The 26,865-nt window shown below is 39.8% G+C and overlaps 1 protein-coding gene across 2 annotated transcripts in view; it reads right to left on the reverse strand.

The window, feature by feature from the left end:
* BNC2 (basonuclin zinc finger protein 2) overlaps window positions 1–26,865 on the reverse strand; it is a 413,431-nt gene that overhangs the window by 16,063 nt on the left and 370,503 nt on the right. For both annotated transcript variants that reach the window (XM_061199080.1, XM_061199078.1), the window contains one exon: window positions 320–2,289. In XM_061199080.1, coding sequence (XP_061055063.1) covers window positions 320–2,289 — 1,970 coding nt within the window. The remainder of the gene's footprint in view (window positions 1–319; window positions 2,290–26,865) is intronic.

Genomic DNA, 26,865 nt, shown 5'->3' on the forward strand with positions numbered 1-26,865 from the left:
CACGGGGAAGCAGGGAACTGTGTACATAGTTAACTTATTCACACCTAGATGCATGGAAACACATACACACATACACAGAGCACAGAGAAAAATGGCGTGCATTACTGGGTAAGATGGCATATGATTCTGCATGCTTAATCACAACAAGCACCGATTGCAACAATCCTTCACGAGCACGGCAGCTTGGGGGTCACGTGATCACTGTGGACAATCTCTACAGTGCATCAAAAACATCTAAGCTGGATTTTTTAATGTTTCAAGTCCACCATGACTGGCACCCTCCACCCCCAGCAGGAGCAGCCAATGGAGATTTACTGACCTGTCTCTGCTTCGGCGAGAGGGGAAGGCGGCATTGCAGCCAGCCACCGTGCAGACGTGCATCTCTTTCAAGTGAACGTTCCTGTAGTGAAGCTTCACGCTGTAGGAGCTTTTGAAACTCTTCTTGCACACATAACAGATTTTGGGGTCTGGGCTAGAACACAGATCACCTTCCGGGGAGAACTTTTGAGGGCTGCCGTAATTCAGAGATGATGTAAAACTCTCGTGCAGGGCTGCCATGCTGGCACCCCCGCCGTTGTACAGTCCGTACTGGCTCATGTAAAACATGTCATAAGTGGGATCTGTAAACTCTTCCTTCACCTTGATGACGTCCTGGTGAGAGGGCTCACTGTGGTTCTCGTCCGGCCTCTCATTGTTCATCAGGACTTTCTCGCTCACCTCGCCGTGCATGTGCTCATCCCCTTCCATGGATTCCTCACCGAGTTTGGGCTCCGAAGACTCAGACTCGTTCTCGTAGTCCCGCTCAGGTTCTTGGTCCTCGGAAGTCATGCTGTCGGCCCTTCTTATTTCAGTCCTTGAAATGCACCGGGTCCTGCTATGCTTAGAAAAGTCCTTCACAGACATGCCTGGACTCATTTCCTCCTGCGAGTGGCAGTGATTGTCATGGCTCCCATCGTTGACCACAGCTCCGCCATCATTGGGGTCGTCGTCTTCATCGTCAAACTCATCGGCAGTATCGATAATTTCCTTCTCGATCTTCACAGGCATGCTGGACTTCCTGGGCTTCTTCTTGGGCGCCAGGTCGGCACTGGGCTCATGAGTGGCCATCATCACTACTGGCGCTGCTGGCTCAGAGGGTAATGGGGGGAGCTGCTCTATGGTACCACTGGTTGGAATGATGGGACTGGTCGGGAGGGAGGTTGGAGGACTCACCATTTCCCCCGGAGTGAGTAAACTTCTATAAAACGGAGGAACTGGTTGGACAGTCTTTAGTCCAGAAAATACCAGCTGGCTAGGGAGAGGATTCTGTAAGACGGGGTCTAGTGGGGGAGTGGTAAAACCCATCGGGGGCCGGCCAGGGCTTGTGAGTGTGAGATTTGATTTTGTACTTGCTATGACGGGGGTGGCAGCCCCTGATGTGGCCCGAATTAAATCTTTGTCTCGGTTATTCCTTAACATAGGCATGTGAAGGCGAGGGTTAGGGTTCGCACTATGACGGTTACGGCTTCGGAGGGAGCTAAAGACCATGTTGCAACCTTCGATGGTGCACCGATGTTTGATCTTCAGGTGAACAGCGTTATAATGGATTTTGAGAGTACCTTTGTCATAGAACGTCTTCCCACACGCGTTACAGAACACTCTTCCTTTCCTAGAGGCTGACCCCATCCTTCTCATCCGGTGGATCCGGAATGAGCTTTTCGGGTGTTCGGTTTTGGACAGATCACTGACCGGGGCGGAATTCTGAATGGGGGACACGCAGGCTGGCTCAGTTTTGGGCTCCACATTAGTAATGCTGGTCAGGGCGTTTCTATTGGGCGTCTGGTCGTTCTTGTAGGGTGTGGGAGACACTTCAGATTCACTGCTCTCGTTATATTCATTCTGGGTCGAAAGGCTGGGTTCCCGCAGCCTCAGTCCTGGTTGCTCTAACAGCAACCCATTCGGAGGCAATCCCAGCAGCGGGGCTGAGACCGGGTTTATGTACTGGAACGGCAGCAGGAAGGCGAGGCTGTTGGGGATGTTTTCAAAGTGATGAATGCTGGAAGGGTTGCTGTTCTCTAGATGGGCAAGGAGGCTGGGACTCCTGGTGCGATTATTGCTCTCAATGAAAGTTCTGATGTCTGAGTCTGTCTTTGAAGACGGTACAGCTACGGCCTGCCCCTCTTTCTCCTGAATGGCCATCAGCTCCACAATGGATTTGGTTTCTCCGAACCGCAGAAACTGCTGAAGGGTGATGATTTCCTCTTCTCGAGACATGATGGCCCAGCGGTCCAGCACCTTGCCGGCAGCATCCTGGAGGCCACATCAAAGAAATGACAAAGACAAACACAAAAACTTATTGACTGTGCATGATTATTCAGTGCAACCGAAGGTGCTCTGTCTGCTCATGGAACACCGAGAGCAGAAAACAACATGCAAGCACGGTTAATACAAGTCGATCCACAAAGCATACTTTTCTGCCATGCCAATGTAGTCATTAGAGTCACAGTTAGAGAAACAGATTGAGTTTAATAATGTCAAAGCAAACAAAACGTAGACCACTGGGGCTCTGTGATCTAAAATGCCTACACTACTGCTACTTTAACAACAATGGCCTATAGACTATGCAAGTATTTAGCATATATTAGTACAAGATGTGAACTCTTGCTGTGCAACCCAGTGTATGCAAAAAAAAAGGTACCTTAATCCTTATCAAACAGTGACACCATAGGAAGGAACTGAGTACATTTTCCAAATTTTATTTCTTCAGCACAAGCACTGGATTCAATGATGTAAATTCCTTTAAATAGGAGCTATTATGTGAATTTCTGAATCAAAAGGATGAACAAAGTAGCATTACCCCCCCCATACCCCCATTGTTATGCTGTATTTTCCCCCCTTTTTAATGGCTATATTTTCGTGTCATTTACCAGTAGCCTATTTCATAAGGTAGAGTAAGGAAAAACAGTAATTGCACTTTTCTGAAAATTGATTGTAATCCTATGATTCAAAGTTTGAGTTAGACTTAGTGTATTTGACTTTTTATGATCTTGTTATAAATGACAGCTATACATATCTAGAAAGTAAACATGTGATGGATTTAGATAGAATAAATGTGTAAAAAATGTTGTCTCTTAACATCCTCCTCTGATAGCAGAGGGAGTCCACAGAGAATACACATCAGTAATCACCAGACTATGTGTTGTGAAATATACATTAAAAAGCATTTCACACTTTCATTTTTGCTAGTAACTATGAGATACGCCTGGAGGTCGGACTTAAAAATCCTTCAATGTAATGTCAGGCAATCCATTTCAGTATGGATTGAGAAAAATCTATTCAAACACTTAAATAATGACTCCATCATCTTCTAGGGCACAGCTTCTTCCCACCAGGACAGGATACTCGGCAACCCTCTGTGAACAGCACTTGCTCCAACCCTTGACTGTCACTTTACAGAAGCATAAAATTGTCTTAAATAACAAGAGCCTTATTAATTACAAAGAGGAAAATCATAACATTATAATGGAGAAACCTAGCAGACATCACCTTAACCAAGTTGTCCAAGAAACATTACCCAGTGATAAGGATCATCACGGACCTTGTGTGAGATAGATACATATGTGTATATATTTATACTGAGAAGGGCACACTGCTGCTTCCGTGGCATGCTTGCCAAAAAATGTATACCTCAATCTAATTATGAGAAAACATCAGATAAACCAAAACTAAAAGGCATTCTGCAAAACAGTCACAAGTATTCGTCAACGTGTAAATGTCGGGACAGATTTTTAAAAACTCAAAGACCTAAGATTGGTTACAGATTGGAGGAGACTAAGAAGACAGGACAAATAAATGTGAGATTCTAGGGATCCTAGACCAGAAAAAGAACACTAGTGGGAAAACTGGTAAATTTGCAATAATGTCTCTAGATTAGTTAACAGCATGGTATCAATCCTAAATTCTTGGTTTCAACAACCGTACTATGCTCATGTAAGATGTTACGTTAGGGGAAACAGGATAAAGGGAACTGTACTATTTTTGCAATGGAGAATTCTCTCTCGTAGACCGTTCTACTCAGCTTTGCAATATGAAATTCTCTCTGGACCACAATCGTATGGTCCGAATCATGACACCTAAAATTTGATAATAAGGCAATACTTGTCACTTATTTAAATTACTTAAAAAAGAAGCTCTAATAGTTACATGGTATTCCTTATAAGGCTCATTGCTAGCATTCTATCATTTTATATGTGTGGGTGTGTCTAGTCCTACATAAATTGTCAAATACAGATGTCCCTCCCTCATCTTGTAGGAAAAATTAGCCTTCAGATCAAACACTCTCAGACAGCTACCTGTTCACATTAGTCATACAATGATGTGTATACACGGTGACTCTGGATGATCCTGGAGTCGAGCAGTAGCCATTTTTTTAAAAGTATCGCTCACAGCAACGGGTCTCCCTTCCATTGTTTTTTGGGGCAGGGAAGTAAAGGAGAGTGTCGGTGTTGTAAATAAGCAGAGAAATAAATTGTGATTTTGCAGAGATTATCTCATTTGAGTGTTATAATAGCTTCCAGAGCTCAGCAAATGTGTAACAGATGAGACACCAGAGGTGAGATGGCTTAAGGTTGCGAAGATGCTAACTGGGGTCCAGGACTTGAACCCAGAAATTCTGACTCCAAGTTCGCTGAGGTAAGTGACTGTCGTCCATGAGGCCATTTTGCAGGTGGGCACACTGAGTTTGTGATAACAAGGAATAGGACCTCTCATGAACAAGGCTGGTCTCCAGAGCACTGTAATGTCCTCTTCTACACTATTTTTCTTTTACCATCAAATCCATTTTCTTGATCGTTCTTTTATGGAGGCTTTCACTATGGAAACCCAATCTGAGCAAGGCACAGCCATTTCTTCTTCAGGTTCTTCCCAAGTGGCCTGCACCTAAATCTGCATATCGATAATGTACTTACAGAGCTTGCAGCCTCCAGGATTAAAACAGGCCTTAGAAACCATAGCAACTGATTAAACCCACCTGAGGCATCTCCTTTCAATCACCCTCCTGTCTTCCCTCCCCTAACGGTACACAGCAGTCCCATATGGTTTCTCTTTTCTCCTGGCCTGCCACAATGCCTGCTATTTCTAAATCTACTGCCTTTCAGACTCTTTTTGAGGCCTGAGTGGCTGTCTCCACTAAAAAGGAGACTGTTACGTTAAAGCACTTACTTCTGGTGGAAGAGGTCCAGGCTACTTTGCTGGTAGCCTGAATGATAAAAGAGAAGCTTCATTTATCGTGGTAACAGAAGCATCCATTTATATTTACACAGAAGGACAACACAGTATCTTTGTAAACAAATGTGCTTGAGGACGGGACAAATATCTACATTTCATCCTCCCAACTGGAGTCCTCCTGACAGGGTAACCTCTGGATCCAGGCAATGTGAAGTGCCACCAAAGTTCTTTCCAAAGAAGCCATCATTCATCAAGATGATCTAAGACCATCACGTTCATAAACAGAGAAACTGCAGCAAGAAACAAAGTTGACTTTCTCATGCAACAGAATGGGTCTGAAAGCTCAACGCTAGGAATGAACATCAGTTTTAGCATATCCTCGGATTAAACTGGTTGAAGGGAGTTAGAAATCATCAGAGGGAAGAAAGAGAGGCCAAGGTTCTTTTTTCCTGAAGATCTTTGCGACAGAAGTAAGCACCATGTGGTGCAGTGATTCTCAAACAGTGGCTTAAGACTCCTCTGTTACGACAAGACTTTCCATGAGTGGTCCACATGCTATTCAAAAAGGGCTAGTCTGAGGGCTATTATTTTCCTAAAACCAGTCTGCAGGTAATTAAGAGCAACCATTTGGAAACCTTCGGGACAATGGGACACTGCTGTAACAACTAAAGGCATGATCACTTCTTTTTAAAGTAATGTATTTTTATTTTATTTTATTGAACTTAAGTGTTGGCTCAAGACTGATTGGGGGGAAACTGGTCCTTCCTCACAGATAGCTTGAGAAGTAGAGATCTATAATCTAGGCCCCCTTATCATGTCAAATACACTTTACCAGAGTAATTAAGAGCCATAAAAAGAATTAGGTATTATCACAGAATAAATATTAATGAAACAAAAATTCAGTCTGTTAGGCCACTAGGAACATCCTGACTACTGACCAACTCATACTGGGATGCTGGTCTTGTGCATGAATGATAAATCACATCAGAGTGCGTAACTAGATTCTTGTCCTTCCCATTCGATTTTGTAGTTGGTGAGTCAGTTACTTTAGGCTTTCCCATTTGTAACCAGCGTTCAGTGACCTTGAACCCTTTGCATTGGGAATTATTATTTACGAAATGAGGATAATAAGATTTACCCTGTTAAGTGAAATGCAAGGTATTAGGATAAGTATTGATTTCCTATGACAATAACTGGCTATCCTATTAATTAAAAGATGAGTAACACCAAATAATCCAGACTTATAAACCAGTTTTACTGGGTTCAGAAAAAGTATACAACACTTAAAATATTTTCATCTAAGCATTTTAAATGAAAAGACTTCCTTTTATTATTCACTGGACTGGTGATTATATCACTCAGTAGAAATCTGGTACCCAGTTCTACATGGCTCCAGCGTGATTTTCTAAAATCTTTCTCGCAGTAGGATCCACGATCATGGTTTCAATGGTTTTATTTGAGCTTTATCAAAGCACCTTATATGATGCATAGTTTTAAAACCAAAGTCAAATAAGACTGATTGGTTTTTCTTATTTGAGGGAAAGGGAGAGTAGAGAAGGAAAGATGTAAAGAGATTGAAGAGAGACCAGATAAGAGGCTTTGGGATCATTAGACTGTCAGGTGACCTCAAGCCCAGAGAATCCCCAGCCCAAGAAGGAACCCATCTGTGTTCACAGCAGGCCACTAGCATGGCAGAGCACGGAGGGAAACACTGCCTTTCTTTCCATGCGTGGAAATGAGAGAGGAACACTGAACATAGCAGAGATCTAGGGCTTCTTTGCTCTAGCAGTATTCCAATTATTAAGAAATCAGCAAATAGTTTAACTCTAAAAGACAGGTGCAGAATAGTTTAATTTTCTACTCTATGTAATGAACTTCTTGTCAGTCAAATTTAAGGCACAATTTAAAGAAAAAATCCAAAAACGATTAGCTAAAAACTAAAAACATTTCCCCTTTGATCTAATTTTAAAGCTTTTAATGAAATGTGGACCACCTAAAACAAAATCAGAGGTTTATGAGATGTAGTTTTTGATTTCATGTCTACATTTGCAGTGTACTATCTTAAGGAATTATTCCACCCTAACCATACTGGCAACTTATTTTCATGACCAGTTTCCCATTGGAGTTTTCTATCCTTTCTCCTTCAGGATGAATTCAGATATCAAGGCAAGAGAAATGCGGTTGAGTAGAAGGTAGATAAATGACCAAATTTCAAGCCTATCCAGCTTGGCACTCTTATCAAGTAAAACTGAACTGTAATTGCTGAGTTAAAAACTGATGAAACCATGCTATGCAAAACTTGAAACATAAGTGTTGCCAGGCTTTCTAGATGTTTAAGTCTTAAGGGTAAACAAATCATGGGAGATCTACACAAAGGAATACTAACTACTGGGCAATAATGAGGAATAAACTATTGATAGAAGCATAACCTTAAGAATGAAAGAAGTCAGACCTAAAAGGCTACAGACACTACCAAGCCAGTCAGAGGAATCATTTTGGAAAAGTAAGACTACAAGAACAGAAAGGAGATCAGTAGTTGCCAGGGGCTGAGGGTGGCAGAAAGGGATTGACTGCATTAGAACAGTAGGGAAATTTGGGGAGTGACGGTAATGTTCCACATCATGACTGTGCTGATGTGTATATGACTGTATCGATTGTACATGTATAATTGGTAGATTTTTTTGCATGGAAAGTATACCTCAATGAAGTTGACTCAAAACATTAAACCATGAAAAGTGCATGAAATCTCACGACCCAACATTCACAACTTTCCCTATTTATATATGTATATAGACCATCTTCTTGTTTCCTGCATTCTGTTGTGACCAGAAAAACAAAGACACATGCCTTCCTCCCCATTCTCTCCTATCCGTAGGGGGTACACAACAATCCACTAACGTGAGGAGTAAACATGAGAATTTCTATTTATTTTTTAACCTAAAAAGACAATTTTTTGCTAATATTACTAATTTAGAAACAGCTTTACATATATTGGGGCGCAAGCTCAGGTATTTTTACGAAAGGGGTGCGTAGTCATAAAAATCAGAGGTTGCTTCTCTACGGAGCTAATATTGACATGTGGCAGGCACGTATCATGCACACACGTCTTGTCAAACACTTTGGAAGAAGTTGATGAAGGGCAGTCAGTCAGTTAATTCACCAGAGCTCACCTTCACCTGCGCCTTTGTGCTGGCCTCTTGGTTGGGTGGATATGTGTCAAGGAAGTGACCCAGAAATTAGGAAATATAACATTTAACTGCTGGGTCACTTCAGGAGCAAGTGATGGGCTCAGACTATTATCTCAGATGTCATGAACAGGGGCACTCCATCAACTTCATATGGGGGGCTGTAAGTGGAGAGCTCACGGATACCACCTGAGAGTTGGATAGGGTTGGCTACGATGACTGAAAGCACTACCTACAGTTTTAAAGAAAAAAACTTACAGGAGTCATAAAACTTTCAGTCCTCGTCTCTCCCATTCTCCCACTAGTGACCTGTTTTGGAACTCACATGGGTCCATATGTAACAAGCAGATATTTCAATTTTAAATTGTCTTTCTAAAGTCAAGTTACTTTTAAACCTCTTCTCTTCAGCCAAACAGTTTAACTGGTCTGGGCACTCTCCACTCATATCAGAGCTATTTTTTCCCATTTTTTGTTAGATTATATTTATTTCTCTAATTTATATGACTTGGCAATCTGAAGTGTGTACGGGTCAAAGTTTGTGTGTCTGTGTGCCTGCGTGTGTGTGTATGTGTATGTGTAAGCAGGCGAGAAGGGGAGATGAATAAAAATGGTGAAACAAAAAAAATTCTTATTGAAAATAATAGATTCTGGGAAGCACTTAGGGAAATTTTTTAAGCAATATTGTGATAATTTCTGAGAAACACTTGAAATTATGTGGGAAAACAACTTGGCATGCTTATTTGTTTTAGCAAATTTACATTTAAACACATATTTCCGGGAGGGCACTGACTGAGAAAGATGCACCACTAGCATAATACAATATACATTGGAGCAGTTTGCTTGTGTAAGTAAACAAAATTACACTCTTCTTTATTCACACAGAGTTCTTTTATGTGATTGGGCTTTCCCAGTGTTTCAGCCTAATGTTTCCAGGCCAGCTGAAACAACTGTAATATCTGTAGGCAGAGTGAAGCATACTCATTTATACCATGATTGCACCAAATGGTTCAAATTAGACTTGATAAAAAAAAAAAATCAACATTTGTTTTGGGTAATGAAAACCCTACTCAATTTCCATGATTTGGAAATTTGTGTTTTGCAGAATTTCTGAAGAGCATCACTTTACCTTCAAAATACAATGTTGACCAGCCCATTCTTGCTTCCTCTGCCCGTCCTCTTGCTTTCTCTAGGACAGAGGTGTCCCATGAGAAAGAATCAATGGAGTGTGGCACAGACAGAAAGGAGAACTTCCAAAGAAAAATCAAGACTGGACTTTGTTAACATTTATGCACATTTATCCCTTTTGGAAAACAAGTATGCTTTCCTCATAAACCCAAGCCCATCGTTGTCATGAAATGAGTGTGTGGACATCAGAGCTACGTATATATTGGCTGGCTGTGATTACAAAAGCAAGCTGGTGCTAAATTCAGTACGCCCAGATTATAAAGAACTTGCTTGAAATACCTTTCCAATTCCTCTTTTGTTTCCCCCAAGGAGAAATGAACTCTATAGGAATATCCACCACTGGTTAAAATGATAGAGCTCTCAGAAAACTTTGCATTAAAGAAGTTTCTGTCAAGATGAGAATCTTACTAGTCCTTGCTAACACTGAGGTGTCCTCTCTATAAATACTGTTTGCACACAGGGATCAACTTTAAAAGTTACTTATCATGTACATGTACATGTACACAAACATGCACCTGCACAAAAAGACTACCATCCGGGGGGTCACTGCATGAAACATTATAAATCAGTCTTATTATAAGATTAAAAATGCTCAATAATGAAGAACGGTAGTATACTAAGGTAAGGCATATCAAATTACTTGCCAAAAAAAGTACAAAGTTAAGGAATGCTTCTTGGATGAAACTGGAAGTTTGAAGGGAATGGCCCTTGACTGCAGTTGGGAGCAGGAGGAAAAAGCAACATGGTAATTTTATGTGATTTTTAGGTGTGGCTTTGATAGATTTTTCAGTATATAAATTTCTATCATTTCTTTTTTTGATCTTAGTGAAGATATATTTTAGAAGAAAAACATTATTGATAAATTGAACAATACAACCTCCCCAAATGATCACCTCTAACCAAGATAACATCAAAATGCCAGGGCACTAGTTTTAAATGGTTCTTGTGATTTTTAAAACATATTGTTTGACTTTTGATAAAAAATTCACTTTGTTATAGAATGTTCTTGACTATGGACCAGATAAGAATATATAATTAATTCATAGAGGACTATCACTTTTCCCCTAAGTAACAGTCTGTACAGCATTTTTATTTTAAAAACTGTGATTATGATAGATCACTCCGCGGTTACAACATATTTAATCATAGAAACTCCAGCTAAGCTCTATTAAAGGCCTGTCAGGATTTCTTCTCTGTACCCAGGAATTTTAGCTTGTCTAGCTTAAAACCAGCTCTATGCATTTCCTCTATGGGTATCTATCTGTTTGCAAATAAATAAAGCATAAAAAATTTTCAGAGGAGTAAATTACTTTCTTCAATGCATTTCAACAATTGCATTTCAAAGATTCCAAGGTATTTTTCAAATGACCTAGCTCCATTGTAAATCAAACCTGAGAAACTTTTAAAGACACCATACATTTTAATATTTAATAACAGGGACTTCCCTGGTGGTGCAGTGGGTAAGACTCCGAGCTCCCAATGCAGGGGGCCCGGGTTCGATCCCTGGTCGGGGAACTAGATCTGCATGCCGCAACTAAGAGTCCGCACGCTGCAACTAAAGATCCCGCGTGCCGCAACTAAGACCAGGCGCAGCCATAAATTATTTATTTATTTAAAAAATTTGATAACAGTATCTTAGGAATCATGTAAGTTTCAAAATAGAAAATCTTAAATCCAGCTGATCTTCCTTCCTAGCATATCAACCTTTAATATAAAATTACCTGTGAGCCTCTAAGCACAGAATATCTAACCCTATACTAATAGGCTAAAACAGAATTTGTATCTTCAAGTTCCAAATTTTGATTATGCTTAATATAACTTACTCATATTCAACCTTTCCCAAGAGGAAAATAAAGAGCATAAGTGAATGACACCTGAATTCTAGTCTTCCTTTGCCAATGACCAGCTGTATGACTGTCAAACCACCGATACCCAGTTTCGGTTTTCTCACGGTGTAAATAAGAGAAACCAAACTTTACTAAACTTTCTAAGCCTCACTAAACCCAAATTCCCTTATTTGACTATTTATTCCTAGAATCTGGACATACAAGACATTTCAATTAAAATGTTTCAAACCCTAAACTAAAATTTTTCCTTTTAACCAACTTGTGTACGTACAACTTATTTTCAGAATATTTGTGTGCATGACTGAAAATATGCCCTCATCCGATTACTGTATTGTTCTATTAATATATTCTGGATGCTTCCTTTGATGCTTCTTATCCGTGATGTGATTAGAGGTACTAATTCTTCTGGATTAATGTTTACTCCTGGTCAATTTAATGATCAGTTCAAGTGAAAACTTCACTTGAAAACTAGGGAAACTGCTCAAGAAGTTCCTACGAGGCCTTGGGAAGCCCCCCCCACCCCCCACAAATCATCACATCAATAGGGTTTGTGAAAATTCTGTAAAACTTGAGACTCAACCATTCCAAAATAAATGTGTTATACCTCCATAAAGCTATATAAGTAAATATCTGTAGATTTCCAGCAATCTCTGCAGTTCCAAGAAACAGCAGTATTTGTATATAAGACCCTCCCCCTCAATTAAACCTTTTAAATAGACACAGGTTATTTTGGAGATGATCACCATTGAGATGCTAGGGGGTAAATCATTTTATGGTTCAGGACAACAAAGGAACAGTTTGAAATCCTCAGATAAGACACTAGAAACGGGAGGAAGGAGAAGGATGGGCCCTGCAAGTGGTCTTGTTTTCTTCTCCCCTCAGACATACAGATAAAACCTGAGTCCTTGGACAGCTATAAATCTGCTTGCTTTGCAATAAACAACACTCACCAGAGCCCTTGCTAGCATTTTTGCTTTGAGCGCTACATCTTCTAGTTTACCTTTCTTTCCATAACCGATGTTCTGCCACTGAGTTTGTAGAAAGCTTCCGTCTATCTAGGCGTCTGTGCTGGGGCTTTACGTATCTAAACACAAACTGCCAGAGACCCTGGCATTTCCTGATGGGCTTTCTTATAATGTCTGATAAACAGCAAAAACGGGTGCTTTTTTTTTTTTTTTTCACGACGAAGGTGATTTTCAACATTAGGTAAGGGCCAAAACCTTGGAATGAATTCAAGGCCACAACCTTCAATCTCTGTCTGAAGTCTGTCTGTACAACCAAGATCCTCAATACTGGTATGTTATCCCAGCTGCCAAAGCTTGAACGGCCGATTCTGGCTCACGTATTATACTTTGAATCACTCCACAACTGAAACTGACTGAACAACCCTAAGGAACTTTAACATATTCATTAGGATGTGAGGGAGCAGGGGTAGAAAGGAACTGAAGACTCACTAAGCAGTATTCGATAAAACACACACAGGACGGAGTGTGTGATTGAACAGAGAGATATATTGAGATTTCACTTTGTTCTTCTCTGGGTATAAGAATGGCAGTAGAACACAAAGATTAATTTCCTGCTTTAGCATTCATCAGGGAACAACACATTATTACTTGTAACACATACACAAGGCTGTTGATGGATATACTTTCCTTTGATTGCTCAGATTAAATGTGTTCCTATAAAAGGCACCCTCACACGTGTGTGTGTAATTATAAATCTACGTACGCGTCATCAGTTTGAGTTTCTATGTATTTCTAAGCAACTATCAGTGTAGCTATTATACATTTTATTTGGTCGCAAAATAGAGGTGATTTTGGGGTTGGTGGCTGACTGAAGAAACAGAGATCAAAAACGGAAAAAGCAGAGTAAATAATCAACATATGTTACTATAACCCCAAACTCAGAAATCCAAAATAGAGGAGGGGGAAGCGTGCATTACGGAGCACAAGGTAATAACCGCGTCTGTATGCCTTAATACCCTCTTGTCCCAGCAGTCCTGACTTTCGAAGCAGCCCACTTCTCCACATTAACGGTAGTCATTTGGAGAGCAGCAAACGTGCCATTAGAAGCACTTTTACAAGTGTATATTCATCCACCAATTAGCTTAATGTGGCCGCTTTCTGCATATTTTCTATCCAGGCTTGCACAAATCTTATTAATATTTCCCCCTAGCGCTTTGACAGATTACCTTGTCATTACGCATCCTGGAGCCTTTTAAACAATATGGGTAAACTACTGTTTGTGAGGTTAATGACAATTATCCCCTAATTACTGCATAAGTCACTCAGTCCACTTTATCTCATAGGCAGGGTTCTGCTCTGTGTATCTGCCATTGTGTCACCGTAAATGAATCTTGTATTGCTATGTTTATCTGCCATTGCCTTGTAAATTATACTGACAGAAGAATGAACAAATTACTGCATGTCATCACTTAAATACTGCTTCTGAAATTAAAAAAAAAAAAAAAAAAGCAGCTTCGGCACAGTGCTTGAACTGTGATTTTAGCAGATCACAATTAGTAAAAACGTATTTAATGTTTTCTGTTATATTTCAAGGCAGATAGCTTGGAATTTATAGTGAAGTCACAACAATGGCACTGGGGGGTGAGTGGAAGGTGAAAAGCAGTGGAGGCCAAAGAAAAAAAGGGTGAGAACAGAAATAATAGAAAGGCTAGCCCAACCTCCTGAATACATTTCCTATCATGTCATCATCATATCATTCCTATGTCATTCTTGAAGTATTTTCCAAGAGTCTTCAATTCCAAATCAAATTTCATGGGTTTGGGATAAGCCACACCCTTCAGCTAGAATAATTTTTTTTGAGGGGGGCGGGGTTTCTTATAGCCAGTCCAGACATAAAACACAGCAACTGTGTAATTGAGAAGAGATAATATAATAAAGGCCACAGGCTAAGCCTATTTCATTGATACATTTTTAAACATTATTAAACAGGTTCACAAACACTGTTTCCAAAGTTGCATTGGAAATTGTTTAACTGTGTTTACATCAATGAAATTAGTTTAGTCCCCTGCTGCATCAGGGTAACTACATCTGCTCTGATACAATTTACAGGGAAAATAGGACAATCCGAGCATATTTAAATTTAAAAAAGTAAGACAGATTGAGTCCACTGCAAAGAATCTGGAAGAATTTGTTTTTAACCAGAAATCTGTGATTCTACAGCTTATCAGGTGAACAAATGTTTGCATGAGAACAGGCAGAAACATCCGGCTTCCTGAGATGACTGCCATTTAATGAGTATCTTAAAACATTGTGAAATGAGAAACATTCAAAATGCCTCCATTTAAATGACACCAAGGTGGCTGACAACTGGCAAACATAAGTAACGGGGCCGCACCCATCTGCAGGATAGCTTTCAACTCTTAACTAGTTGGGCCTGTAGAAAGCTTGCATCAAATTGCCTTGTGACAGCCACAAGTGTGTAAGGGAGGGCCCGCAGCACTGATGATAAAGCTATTTGGTGGAAGCATGCACACACGCATACACAGTACCTGCTGGGGCACTCACTGAACAGGTTGGAAGAAAAAGCTGCAGGAGAAAAGGAAAACAAGAAAGCCAGAGTTGACGGCCTCGCCCAGGGGCCTCGTGGATCCCAGGCAAACCCCTAGGGCTCCCTCTGATCCCCAAAGACTGATCTTAGTGTCTGTTCTGAGATCAGTCAATGCAGCTTCAACCAAGCAAGTGCTGCAGGCAAAAATGAAAGCGCCATACAATGTTCTTTGCTTTTAGTGTGTTAAGCCAAAGTTAAGAGTCACATCAGTTACACCAGTTAAGACTGACTTCACTGTGACAACCACTAAGGGGTTAAATTTTTCCTGCTTTTTTTTTTTTTTTTAAACTATCTAAGCTACCTATGGATATAGAACTGAGGAAAGTGGATTTCTTTCTTTCTTTTTTTTTTTTTTTGGAAAGTGGCTTTCTAAATCATTAATTTTCTTTTTCGTTTAACATTGGATTTTCTTGCCTTTTTTTTTGTTAAACCTTGCTAATGGTGTAGCCACTCTGCTCGGTTGGGGAAGGCGGAGACGGTGTGCATTTAGGAGAGATAAGCTCTTGGTGTCACCTCAGAGAAGATGAGTACAAACAGTACTTTCTTGAGTTTGTGAAGTCAATGCCAGTTACAGAAAGGGAGGCAGTCCTGGAAGGATCAATATAAGTGCCCAAAGGAATCTGGATGAAGACAGCCATTAAGAAAACAAATAGGATTTCCCTGTTCACTTTAAACCACTCTTTACAGACTTTCATCCAATTTCCAAAAACTGAGACTGACAATATTTCACTCCCCTTCCTAACAAACCTTCAGGGGCTTCCTACTGTAAACAGAATAAATAATAAATTTCCTTACCTGGCATTTGCAGTCCCCTCAATACAAACCCAGCCTACCTTTCCTACACCATCTCCTGCCAAGACCTCTGAAGCTCCAGCTACAAAGAGCTTCTTGCCATAAATACCAAGTTCAGCAAAATCTCACCTACTTCTGAACCCTCTGCTTCTGACACCATCCTTCCCATCCTTCGAGACCCAACTTAAATGAACCTCTCTCTGAGATGGTACCCTTTTCCTTCCTTCTCCCCACTCCCAGCAAGAATTACCTGACCCTTCAGCAAACTGCTTATACTTCTATGTCATGTGTGTCTCTTTATCACAGGATTATTGTACTTTATATCCCCACTGCCAAGATGAATCAATACTGAATGAATTCATTAATACCATGAATGCAGGAGTTGGGAGGAAATTTAGAGGTCATCTAATGCCACTTTTTAATTTTACAGATGAGAAAATTAACAAATAAGTATCTTGCCCAAGTTCAGGAAGCTAAAGTGTGAGGAGCTAACTTGAGATAATCTGTCCAGCTCCCATGACCTGGTCTAGTGCTTTCCCCACAATACTATTCCTTTTCTCCTGGCATAATGATTCTTGACTCAGGAGGGAGAACATCCACTCCATTCTACTGCCATGCTCTGGGTGTGAGTCGATTCCAATCAACTGGGACTCTCTACCCCACACCAGCCCTACCTGGAAGCCATTTCCCCCTGGTCTGGACTCCCCTGCTGACCATCAGGAAGGTATCCAACACAAATGGGAAGTGATTCCCCAAGATCACTGGTGCAGGGAGGCAGCTTCATTACCAGTGTGCTGGGGGTGAGAAAAAGTTGAGAACATCAGCTTTAGCCATATATATATATATGTGTGTGTGTGTGTTTGTATATGTATATATATATATATGTGTGTGTGTGTATATGTGTATATATGTGTGTGTGTATGTATATATATGTGTGTGTGTGTATATATGTGTATATATATGTGTGTGTGTATATGTGTATATATATATGTGTGTGTGTATGTGTGTATATATATGTGTGTGTGTGTGTGTGTGTGTGTGTATATATATTTCTTTTTTTCTCTCTCTCTCTCTGCAAGTACCAGAAAATTATCTAATGCTCTTGAAAAATGCTTTTGGTATGACATTACATTTATGTTGGTCATTTTGGGGATCAAAGTTAAATCCTGGTATACAAGAAACTAGAAAGCAAATGCAACAGCGTCCTGCACATGGTCAGCATTGTGTATTTGCCTACAGAGTGAAGACATGCATTAAATTAGTTTAATTTAGACACATAAATGACAAGCCACCACAGTTAGAGACGTGTGTGCATGCACATCCTTCCTTCCTTCATTTTATCTGCTGAAAATAACTTTACACTTATTAATTCTTGAATCCTCATCGGCTCTTCCCGTCAATCCTGCTATTTCTCATCTCTGGCCTGCATCAGCTCTATCACTTTTCTGAGGAAAACGTCAAGTCTGAGGGTTTCTTTAGGGATTCTGCCTGTAGACCCAGCTGCTCAAGAAGAACTGTCCTCTCAATTCTGAAAACAAAACAAAATCTGAAACACACAAAGGCATGGAGCCCAATTTTTTTTTTTTTTTTTTAACTGAAAATGTTATTTTCAGGCTCTGAGACTGCTCTAAATAATACACAGTTGACCCTTGAACAATGGGGTTAGGGGCGCTGACCTTCTGAACAGTTGAAAATTGGTGTATAGCTTGTAGGTAGCCCTCCATATAGGAGGTTTGGTTCCTCTGTATCCATGGCTCCACATCTGAGGATTCAACAAACTCTGGAATATGTAGTACTGTTGTATTTACTATTGAAAAAAATCCGAGTGTAAGTGGACCCACGCAGTTCAAACCTGTGGGTCAACTGTAGTCAGTATACTAGAGTTCAAGGGTCAACTGTAGTCTCTGGGCTTGGTTTTCTCACATAAGAAATGGGTAAAAATAGCTACCTGCTAGAGTTCTGAGGGTTAAAGAAAAATAATAATGCCTACACTTTGTTGAGCCCTTACAATGAGTCGGGGGGAATCTAGTTAACATGTATGTATTATGTTCATCTACACTCAAATCAGGTTTGAGGTACTATTACCAAATCCATTTTACAGATGGAGAAATTGAGGCACATCAAAGTTCATTAATTTGCCTAAGGTCATAAAGCTAGTAATTTCTGGAGCCAGAATTCCAACCAGCGATCTGAGTCTAGGACTACACTGAAATGCCTTGCACAGAAGGCACTCCTGTTTGCCGCCCCCATGCAAGCCTCCACATCAGGGCCTTTCCTGTTTTCTCTTTTCCCACTGTTCTCTCTGAACTGAAATCCAGGCTTGGATAACTCAGTTGTCCAGTCACATACCTGTCTCTTTAATACCTATTCTCACAAGCTTAAGTAATGTCCCACATTACTTCCTAACTGGATTATTTTAATCATTCCTCATTCTTCCCATTTATTCTTTTCATCTCACTTACATTTTGACTACATTCTGATGTCAAGTTGCTTTCCCTAAAGTTCACCTCTGGTCACATTACAATCTCTCCCTCCAAACTAAACTTCAATGGCTCCCCTCTGCTAAATGATTTAAGCATAAATTCTTCACGCTGGTATTCAAGAACTGCCCTAATCTAGCTCTTAAGTCTTACTTCTCTTGTGCACACTCTGCCATTGGAACTGGACAAGTCAGCTGTCAGTGAACACACGACACTTTCTCACCACACCACATTTTTGTTTATTCCGTCCCTTCCACTTGGAAGGCTGTCATCAATTTTCTGGGGGCCCATTATCATCCAAGGCCCTCTTTTCAACGATTACTTCGATCATAAATCCTGTGATCTATCCAGAATTCCCATCTGCTTTTCATGTGATTTTTTTTTTTACCATATTCCATTTTACAATATATCAGTAACGTGCAATCTCGGATAATCCCTTACAGTGTAACCAGACCCTTGAGTATAAAGGCTCCAGAACACTCATCTTTATACCCCTATAGCAACTAGGGTTGTGCCTTGCACATTTTAAACAAATTACGTTGGCTTTATATTTAATTCATTTCTGTTGACAACTGACCACTTGTCATTTCTATAAACCCACTATCTTTAGACAGATGCTTACTAGATATCTAAAATAGTCAGTATGAGTCCAAAACCTAAGTTGTCCAACACCTGGTTAGGCAGTCACACATGCAAAGGCAGATATCCAGAAGTTTTATACTATGTACTTAAGAAATAAAAATATGAATATTTTCCAATGGAAGTAAAAAATTCATTTTTCTCAAAATATTTTGAGACCTTGGTTGGGCCTATGCTTCTGAGTTCACTTTATCACCAGATTATTTACAGGTTTAGGGACAAAAACTTAAATTTTCTAAAATGCAAAAGGGAATGACAATACAGAAAAAGAGTGACTGTCATAGGAAAGTGAGCTAGGAGGGGAAAAAAAAGAAATTTAGGGATGAGGAACTAAGTATTGGAAAGAGAGCTCAAAAATGCAAATACAGAATATGAATATACATTTAAAATTTGACAGACTAGAAACAGTTTCCACTTGTGGCCAACAATGAATTACTCAATGTTAAAACTGAATTATTAGAACATTTAAAATAATTTAATTGAAATAGTAAGTAGTTGCATTCTGGCCAGGGTTTGAGGAATATCAGCATGAGCAGATATGGTAGAGGAAAGGAGTAGGAGAGAAGTCTCTTTTATAAAGATTTGGTAAAACTAAAATGGCAAAGAGAAAATTAATACCTAGGTATATGAAAGTAGAGACTGGAGTAGTCAATTTTGAATATATCAAATTAATTCTTAATAGGGAACTCTAGTTGTGTACCAAAAATAGAATGCACAGAATGGGGAGGAAAAAAAACATAGAAAATGGATGTGGATGAATTAACATGAAATGTATTAAAAAAGAAATATTACAGAAGGCATTTACAGCTAGTCTAAGTTAAAAATATAAAAGGCTTTCATTTCTAATTTTATTGAAAAAAATTTTTAATTTGTATGGAAACACAAAAGACCCTGAGTAGTCAAAGCAATCCTAAGAAAGAAAAATGGAGCTGGAGGAATCAGGTTCCCTTACTTCAGACTATACTACAAAACTACATTCATCAAAACAGTATGGTACTGGCACAAAAACAGAAATATAGATCAATGGAACAGGACAGAAAGCCCAGAAATAAGCCCATGCACCTATGGTCAATTAATCTACAACAAAGGAGGCAAGACTATATAATGGAGAAAAGATGGTTTCTTCAATAAGTGGTGCTGGGAAAACTGAACAGCTACATGTAAAGGAATGAAATTAGAACATTCTCTAACACCATACATGAAAATAAACTCAAAATGGATCAAAGACCTAAATGTAAGACCGGATACTATAAAACTCTTAGAAGCAAACATAGGCAGAACCCTCTCTGACATAAGTCGCAGCAATATCTTTTTTGATCCACCTCCTAGAGTAACGAAAATAAAAACAAAAATAAACAAAAGGGACCTAATTAAACTTAAAAAATTTTGCACATCAAAGGAAACCATAAACAAAACAAAAAGACGGGCTTCCCTGGTGGCACAGTGGTTAAGAATCCGCCTGCCAATGCAGGGGACACGGGTTCGAGCCCTGGTCCGGGAAGATCCCACATGCCGCGGGGCAACGAAGCCCGTGCGCCACAACTACTGAGCCTGTGCTCTAGAGCCCGCGAGCCACAACTACTGAAGCCCCCGCACCACAACTACCGAAGCCCCCGCGCCTAGAGCCTGTGCTCCGCAACAAGAGAAGCTACCGCAATGAGAAGCCCGCGCACTGCAACGAAGAGTAGCCCTCGCTCATTGCAACCAGAGAAAGCCCGCGCGCAGCAACGAAGACCCAATGCAGCCAAAAAATAAAATAATAAAATAAATTTAAAACAAACAAACAAACAAAAAAAAAACAAAAAAAAAACAAAACAAAAAGACAACCCACAGAATGGGAGAAAGTATTTGCAAACAATGCAACAGACAAGGGGATTAATCTCCAAAATATACAAACAGTTCATGCAGCTCTATGTCAAAAAAACAAACAACCCAGTCAAAAAATGGGCAGAAGATCTAAACAGACATTTCTCCAAAGAAGACTTACAGATGGCCAGTAGGCACATGAAAAGATGCTAAACATTGCTAATTATTAGAGAAATGCAAATCAAAACTACATGAGGTATCACCTCACACCAGTCAGAATGGCCATCATTAAAGTCTACAAACAATAAATGCTGGAGAGGGTGTGGAGAAAAGGGAACCATCCTACACTGTTGGTAGGAATGTAAATTGGTACAACTACTATGGAGAACAGTATGGGGGTTCCTTAAAAAACTAGAAATAGAACTACCATATGATCCAGCAATCCCACTCCTGGGCATATATCTGGAGAAAACCATAATTTGAAAAGATACATGCACCCCGATGTTCACTGAAGCACTGTTTACAATATCTAAGACATGGAAGCTACCTAAATGCTCATCAACATAGGAATGGATAAAGATGTGGTACATATATACAATGGAATATTTCTCATCCATTAAAAAGAATGAAATAATGCCATTTGCAGCAACATGGATGGACCTGGAGATTATCATACTAAGTGAAGTAAGTCAGACAGAGAAAGAGAAATATTGTATGATATCACTTATATGTGGAATCTAAGAAAATGATACAAAATGAACTTATTTACAAAATAGAAACAGACTCACAGACTTCAAAAACAAACTATGGTTACCCAAGGGGAAAGGTTGGGGGGAGGGATAAATCAGGAGTTTGGGATTAACATATATACACTACTATATATATAAATAGATAATCAACGAGGACCTACTGTATAGCACAGGGAACTCTACACAATATTCTGTAATAATCTATATGGGAAGATAATCTGAAAAAGAATGGATATATGTATAGGTATAACTGAATCACTTTGCTGTACACCTGAAACTAACACAACATTGTAAATTATCCTCCAATATAAAATAAAAATTAAATTAAAAAAGATAAACTGCTAGAACTTCAAACATTTAATATATATTAAAATATTTTTTTAATTAAAAAAATAAAAGACTTTCACTTATTTTACTTTTCATACCTATTATCATTTGTTACTTCTAAACAGTGGCTGTAATGGTTCCACAGAATATCAAAGGAGTGACTTGTCTTAGAAATGTACTGACTTTTATAACTAGCGAACTGCTTCTCTCCATGAACCACTGTGCAATAAAAACAGTTCAAGCCCCCTTTTAAGAAAATCAACTGTTTGTTGATTTTCTAAATCACCAGGAGGACTATTTACTTATGGTTATTTGAGGAAGATAAGGTAGTATTAAATAAAAATCATAAAGGAATTAAGTCACTTTAATAAAGAAAAAAATTGTATTCATGGAGAGAATGAACACAATATTTCATTTTTTACTTTTTATGGAGTCACCTATCAAGGCAGGAAACAAGATTTGTGTCATCTCACCCATCTTCTCCTTCAGTGTCTATTTTCATGAAGTCTAAAATAGACACTGTCTGTAAATTTACACGCTCTATTTGCTCATGCTCACGTGTCTCAGGAGTAATGCATAGAGGTTACCCTACCAGACCAAAAGGTAAAGCGTATGTAAACTGTCGCCAGCAAAGGAGAGCACGACCAGGCCTGCGGTGGCAGGCGAGTCGGTGATAGTAGCCACTACTGAATCCAGTTATCGGTCTTGTACTTTCTCCCCAGATGCTCTCCTGAGTGATTATGTCTCAGCAGCACTTCTATTTCGCCTTCATTTCCCAGTGAGGAAGCAAGTAAAGAATCCTTCCAAATGGACAGAGAGATTAAAAACTCTGGCAAATTCTCTTGTTGGTGTAGTGAGGAAAGGCAGATTCTAGATAAACATCTAAGAAGTGGAATAGGGTAATAACACCCCCCAAAATTAACCCTAATTGAAGGTAATTTTTGTTATTTTATTTTGCTAACTCAGAAAGCATTTCCAAATGAGGGCTGACTGCCACTGTATTCCATCAATGAGGAGAATTCCAGTTAGCACTGATTTCCGATTATTAGAAGAGTAGGTAATGGGGAAAATGTGTGCATGTGTGTAAGAGAGAAAGAAAAGGCGTTCTGTTAAGTCTCTCTCCTTTACACCTCAGTTCCAAGGCAGCAAGGAACAAGGAATGAATTCACATTGATATCTGAATGTGCCAGATGTGCCCACCTAATTATATTATAGTCTAAACATATTTACTAAGCTCAACACCAAAATGAAGTAGTGCTTAGGAAGAAAATGATACAGAGCGGGAGTATCCATAAGGCAAATCTTCAGGCACACTTTCAGGCCTCCTGCCTTCCTCCTTGTATGGAATCCTACACAAGTTAGGTTTTAACAACTGTTTAGAGGGTTCCCCATGCTAACCCCAGGATCAGTTAAGACTCACAGGACTCGGCATATAATCATGCTCACAGCTAAGATTTATTACAGAGTGAAAGGACACAAAGGAAAATCAGCAAAGGGAAAAGGGCATGGGGCAAAGTCCAGAAGAAACCAAGAGCATCCTTCAAAGAGTCCTCCCCACAAGGAGTCACACAGGATGCACTTAATTTCTCCAGCACTGAATTGTGACAACACATGTAAAGTGCTATCTACAAGGGAAGCTCCTTAGCAACTCAGTGGCCATGGTTTTCACTGGGGGTTGGTCACACGGGCACCCTTTGCCGAGCATGTACCGAAAGCTAAAATTCCAGACTCCCAGGAGGAAAGCGAGTGTTCAGCAGAAACCATATTATTTGCACAGTTTGGAACAGTGAGCTACTCATCAATTATGGAATGGTGGGAACACTCCCCAGATCCCAGTTCCTAGATGCCAGTGAAGGGCCAATCTTGTAAGCAGGCCTTTCTAAAGACAGCAGCCTCAGGCCTGCTATGTTAACACTTTTCTGCACACCTACCCATCACTGTTTCAGATCCACCATTGTTTCAGATCTGTACTCCCAACTGCCATCCCACACAAAAACGAATTCAAGGATTGTGGTCCTAGATGGCCCCAAGCTCAGCTCTGATACTTGATCCAGGAAAGGGCATACAGGTGGGAGACAGGGAGATGTCTGTCTTATTTGCACACAGGGATGTGTGATTTACTGGTGCCCTCTATAGTGTCAAGTTAAGTTGAGTCAAAAGACACTACTGAAAACACGATTTGTATCTAAGAGGAAAACACCCCTACCATTATAAATTGCACAATACTACATACATGAGATTAATAGAAGCCTATTAATAGATTAATACATACATGAGATTCATGAGGTTCATAGAAGCCAAGGGACTATGTTAGCTTCATTTCCTTTAGAGAACATCCATTCAAATGAGTATTTAATATATCAAATGTTATTTATTAGAAGATGCAACTAATGGTTCCCCACAAGAGGCCTCTGGTCCAATAGAGGCCGGAAAAGCAGCTTTTGTGGGCGCTTTCAACATTCACTTCTAATAACAAAAATCAGTATGGGGATGTTTACAAATCTCTTGGTTTGGATTTTATATTAAAATAGGGAAAAGAGCCTTCAGTGTTGTCTACAACTGGCTTGTCAGTTCTTAGTCTACCAACAAGACCTCCAACTTATTTATGGAAATCTCCTAGAAATAGAAGATAACTTAGGAAGAGGAAATCAATATAGCATTTTGGTTTCAAACCAATCCACCGACTATATGTGAAAGTTTACAAAATAAAATTCTAATTTCAAGCCACATTTCCTAAAGCACTCTCACAAGGTAGAGATTGACCCTCAGATCTAACTAAAGGGCTCTCAGAAATCTGCATTAAAGAGAGAGGTGCGATGTGGACTTGGCTTCAATGAAAAGTAATGACCACTCTTCACTAAGCGCTCACTATGTGCCAAGCACTAAGGGAAAAAGCACTTTCCCTGCGTTACCCCCCTTAGTAACCCTGTCACTCAGTGCACACATGAGGGCTGGAAACTGCACTACAACTCAAGTCCAGAGCAAGGGGAGAACATCGAGCAAATACATGCGCTGTCCTTCTGTTGAGTTTCCTAGTTCTGGTAAGAGCACTCCTGCTGAGTGGGGATATGGCAAAAGAAAACACATGCCTTCCACGTCACACGCGCAAGGCAAGTGCAGAAACCTTAGTCTCTTGTGAATAACACCACTAATCAAGACAGAAATCCTTATTTGAGTAATGAAAAAAAAAAAACAATTAGAGAGTTAAATGGAAGGCAAAATATACCCATATGCATGTATTTCCTCCTTCCCCCAGGATATTAGTCAGAGTTCAGTGTCATGAAGCAGCATGTGTCCTGACACGTGTGATCGTGTTCTACAACACGACCTCCCTCCTTCCGCAAAAGGGTCTGATGCTCACAAGTAGCTAGAAAAGAAGCAAGAGACACAGCAACACCTGGAGTCCTGACTGAGGGTGTGCTTCATAAACAACATTCTGGGAGTTTCCCGGCCTTTGTAAGTAATGCTCTCAGGCCACAGGTGCTGGATTTGTTTTCTGTGGCTTGAGGGTAAAGCTCTCTGCAATGGATTTTACTGAAGATAGCAGGTGGGATGTGAGGCTCTGGGCAAAATGAAACATGGAGGTCTGTGATCACTCCAAGCCAACAAGGAAGAACACACCTATGTGTAAAAGTCCCTGATCCGAGACCATTACCATCGTCCACAGAAGCACAGGCAACACGCGGCAGGAGAAGGGGGACTCAGGACCTGGGCCGGAGGCACCCACACACGTAGCAACAAAGCAAACAGCATGCACACAGCAGCTGCACTGACATTCAGCAAAGACGGAGGCTGGTTTTTAGATCTTACGTGGGAGACAACAAAGACAGCCCAATTAATCACAAGGAAGACAACTGGAAAGTTGAGGCTTCTGCACCTATCCACAATAAAAAAAAAAAAAAAAATCATGGCAAATGCATATATTCTGGCATATATCTTTCATATACATAAACCACAGACTGCACAGACTTCCTATGGCCACAGCTGCCAGCTCCATTATCCCTTTCTGTAAGGGCTTTGAGAAAGAAAAGGAAAGGAAATAGGGTAAAAATATTTCCGTTATATACGGAATGGACTGTTGCCAGATAAATATTTTTTAGCCTTCAAGAACACTTTAATATGGATTTCTGGCAAAATTTTTAATCATCAAATAAATATTTTATTAAAGTTAATAACACCAAACAAGAGGCCAACTCCAAGTTGTATCACAGAAGTCACAGTTTAAAAAGGAGCCATAGCTTACAATGGAAGGGAAATTCTGAAAAAGAGCATAAAAGATCGTTGACTATCAGGAAAAAAAAAAGGATAAGCTCTGGTTCTAACAATCCTAAAATACCCTCTCCACAGAAGTAAGGGGAGGCAAAATGGAGTGGAAAAACAAATCATATCAAATAAAAATAAAATAAGATACAGTATAGAGTGTGAAGCCACAAGTCTGTGCTCCAGTACCAAGCCTTTTCCTTACTAGCTGTGACCACAATGAGCCTCAGTTTCCCAGCTAGGAAACTAGATAGTAATACCTGACTTTTACTGTTATCCTTAGGATTATCAGTCATTATTAGGGTTGAATTAAGTGAAGTACAAATACTCATGACAGGCCTTGCCAAATTCCGAGGCACACTGCAGGCACTCAGGAAATGCTCGCTCATAGATACACTTCTAGCTTTCGCATAAATCCAAGGATTAACTGAAATCTTGACCTTCCATCTAGAAATCTGTACAATATGATCCGCTGAGACTGCATATATAATAATAAACAATAAGTGACACAACAGTCACTTGTCACAAAGACAAAGGTTAAATTTTCATAAATTATATTAATAGTCTTTACTGGAAAAACTACACTTTGATCAGCTTAAGATTCTCTTGGTTACAGGTGCCATGTAAAACACGCAGAGATAAGATTCTTACTGTAATAATAGGATCTTTTCTGAATACTTTTCAAGTGAATATCATTCACTGAGTCAATGACAACTCCTTTTAAAAAACAATTATTTTACCCTTTTAGTTTACTGTTTTTTGGGTATTGGCTGTGTGTGTGTGTGTGTGTGTGTGTGTGTAAAAGAGAACACATGTG

Source organism: Eubalaena glacialis, chromosome 9 (assembly GCF_028564815.1).
Source record: "Eubalaena glacialis isolate mEubGla1 chromosome 9, mEubGla1.1.hap2.+ XY, whole genome shotgun sequence".
In the NCBI taxonomy this organism is placed as follows: Eukaryota; Metazoa; Chordata; class Mammalia; order Artiodactyla; family Balaenidae; genus Eubalaena; species Eubalaena glacialis.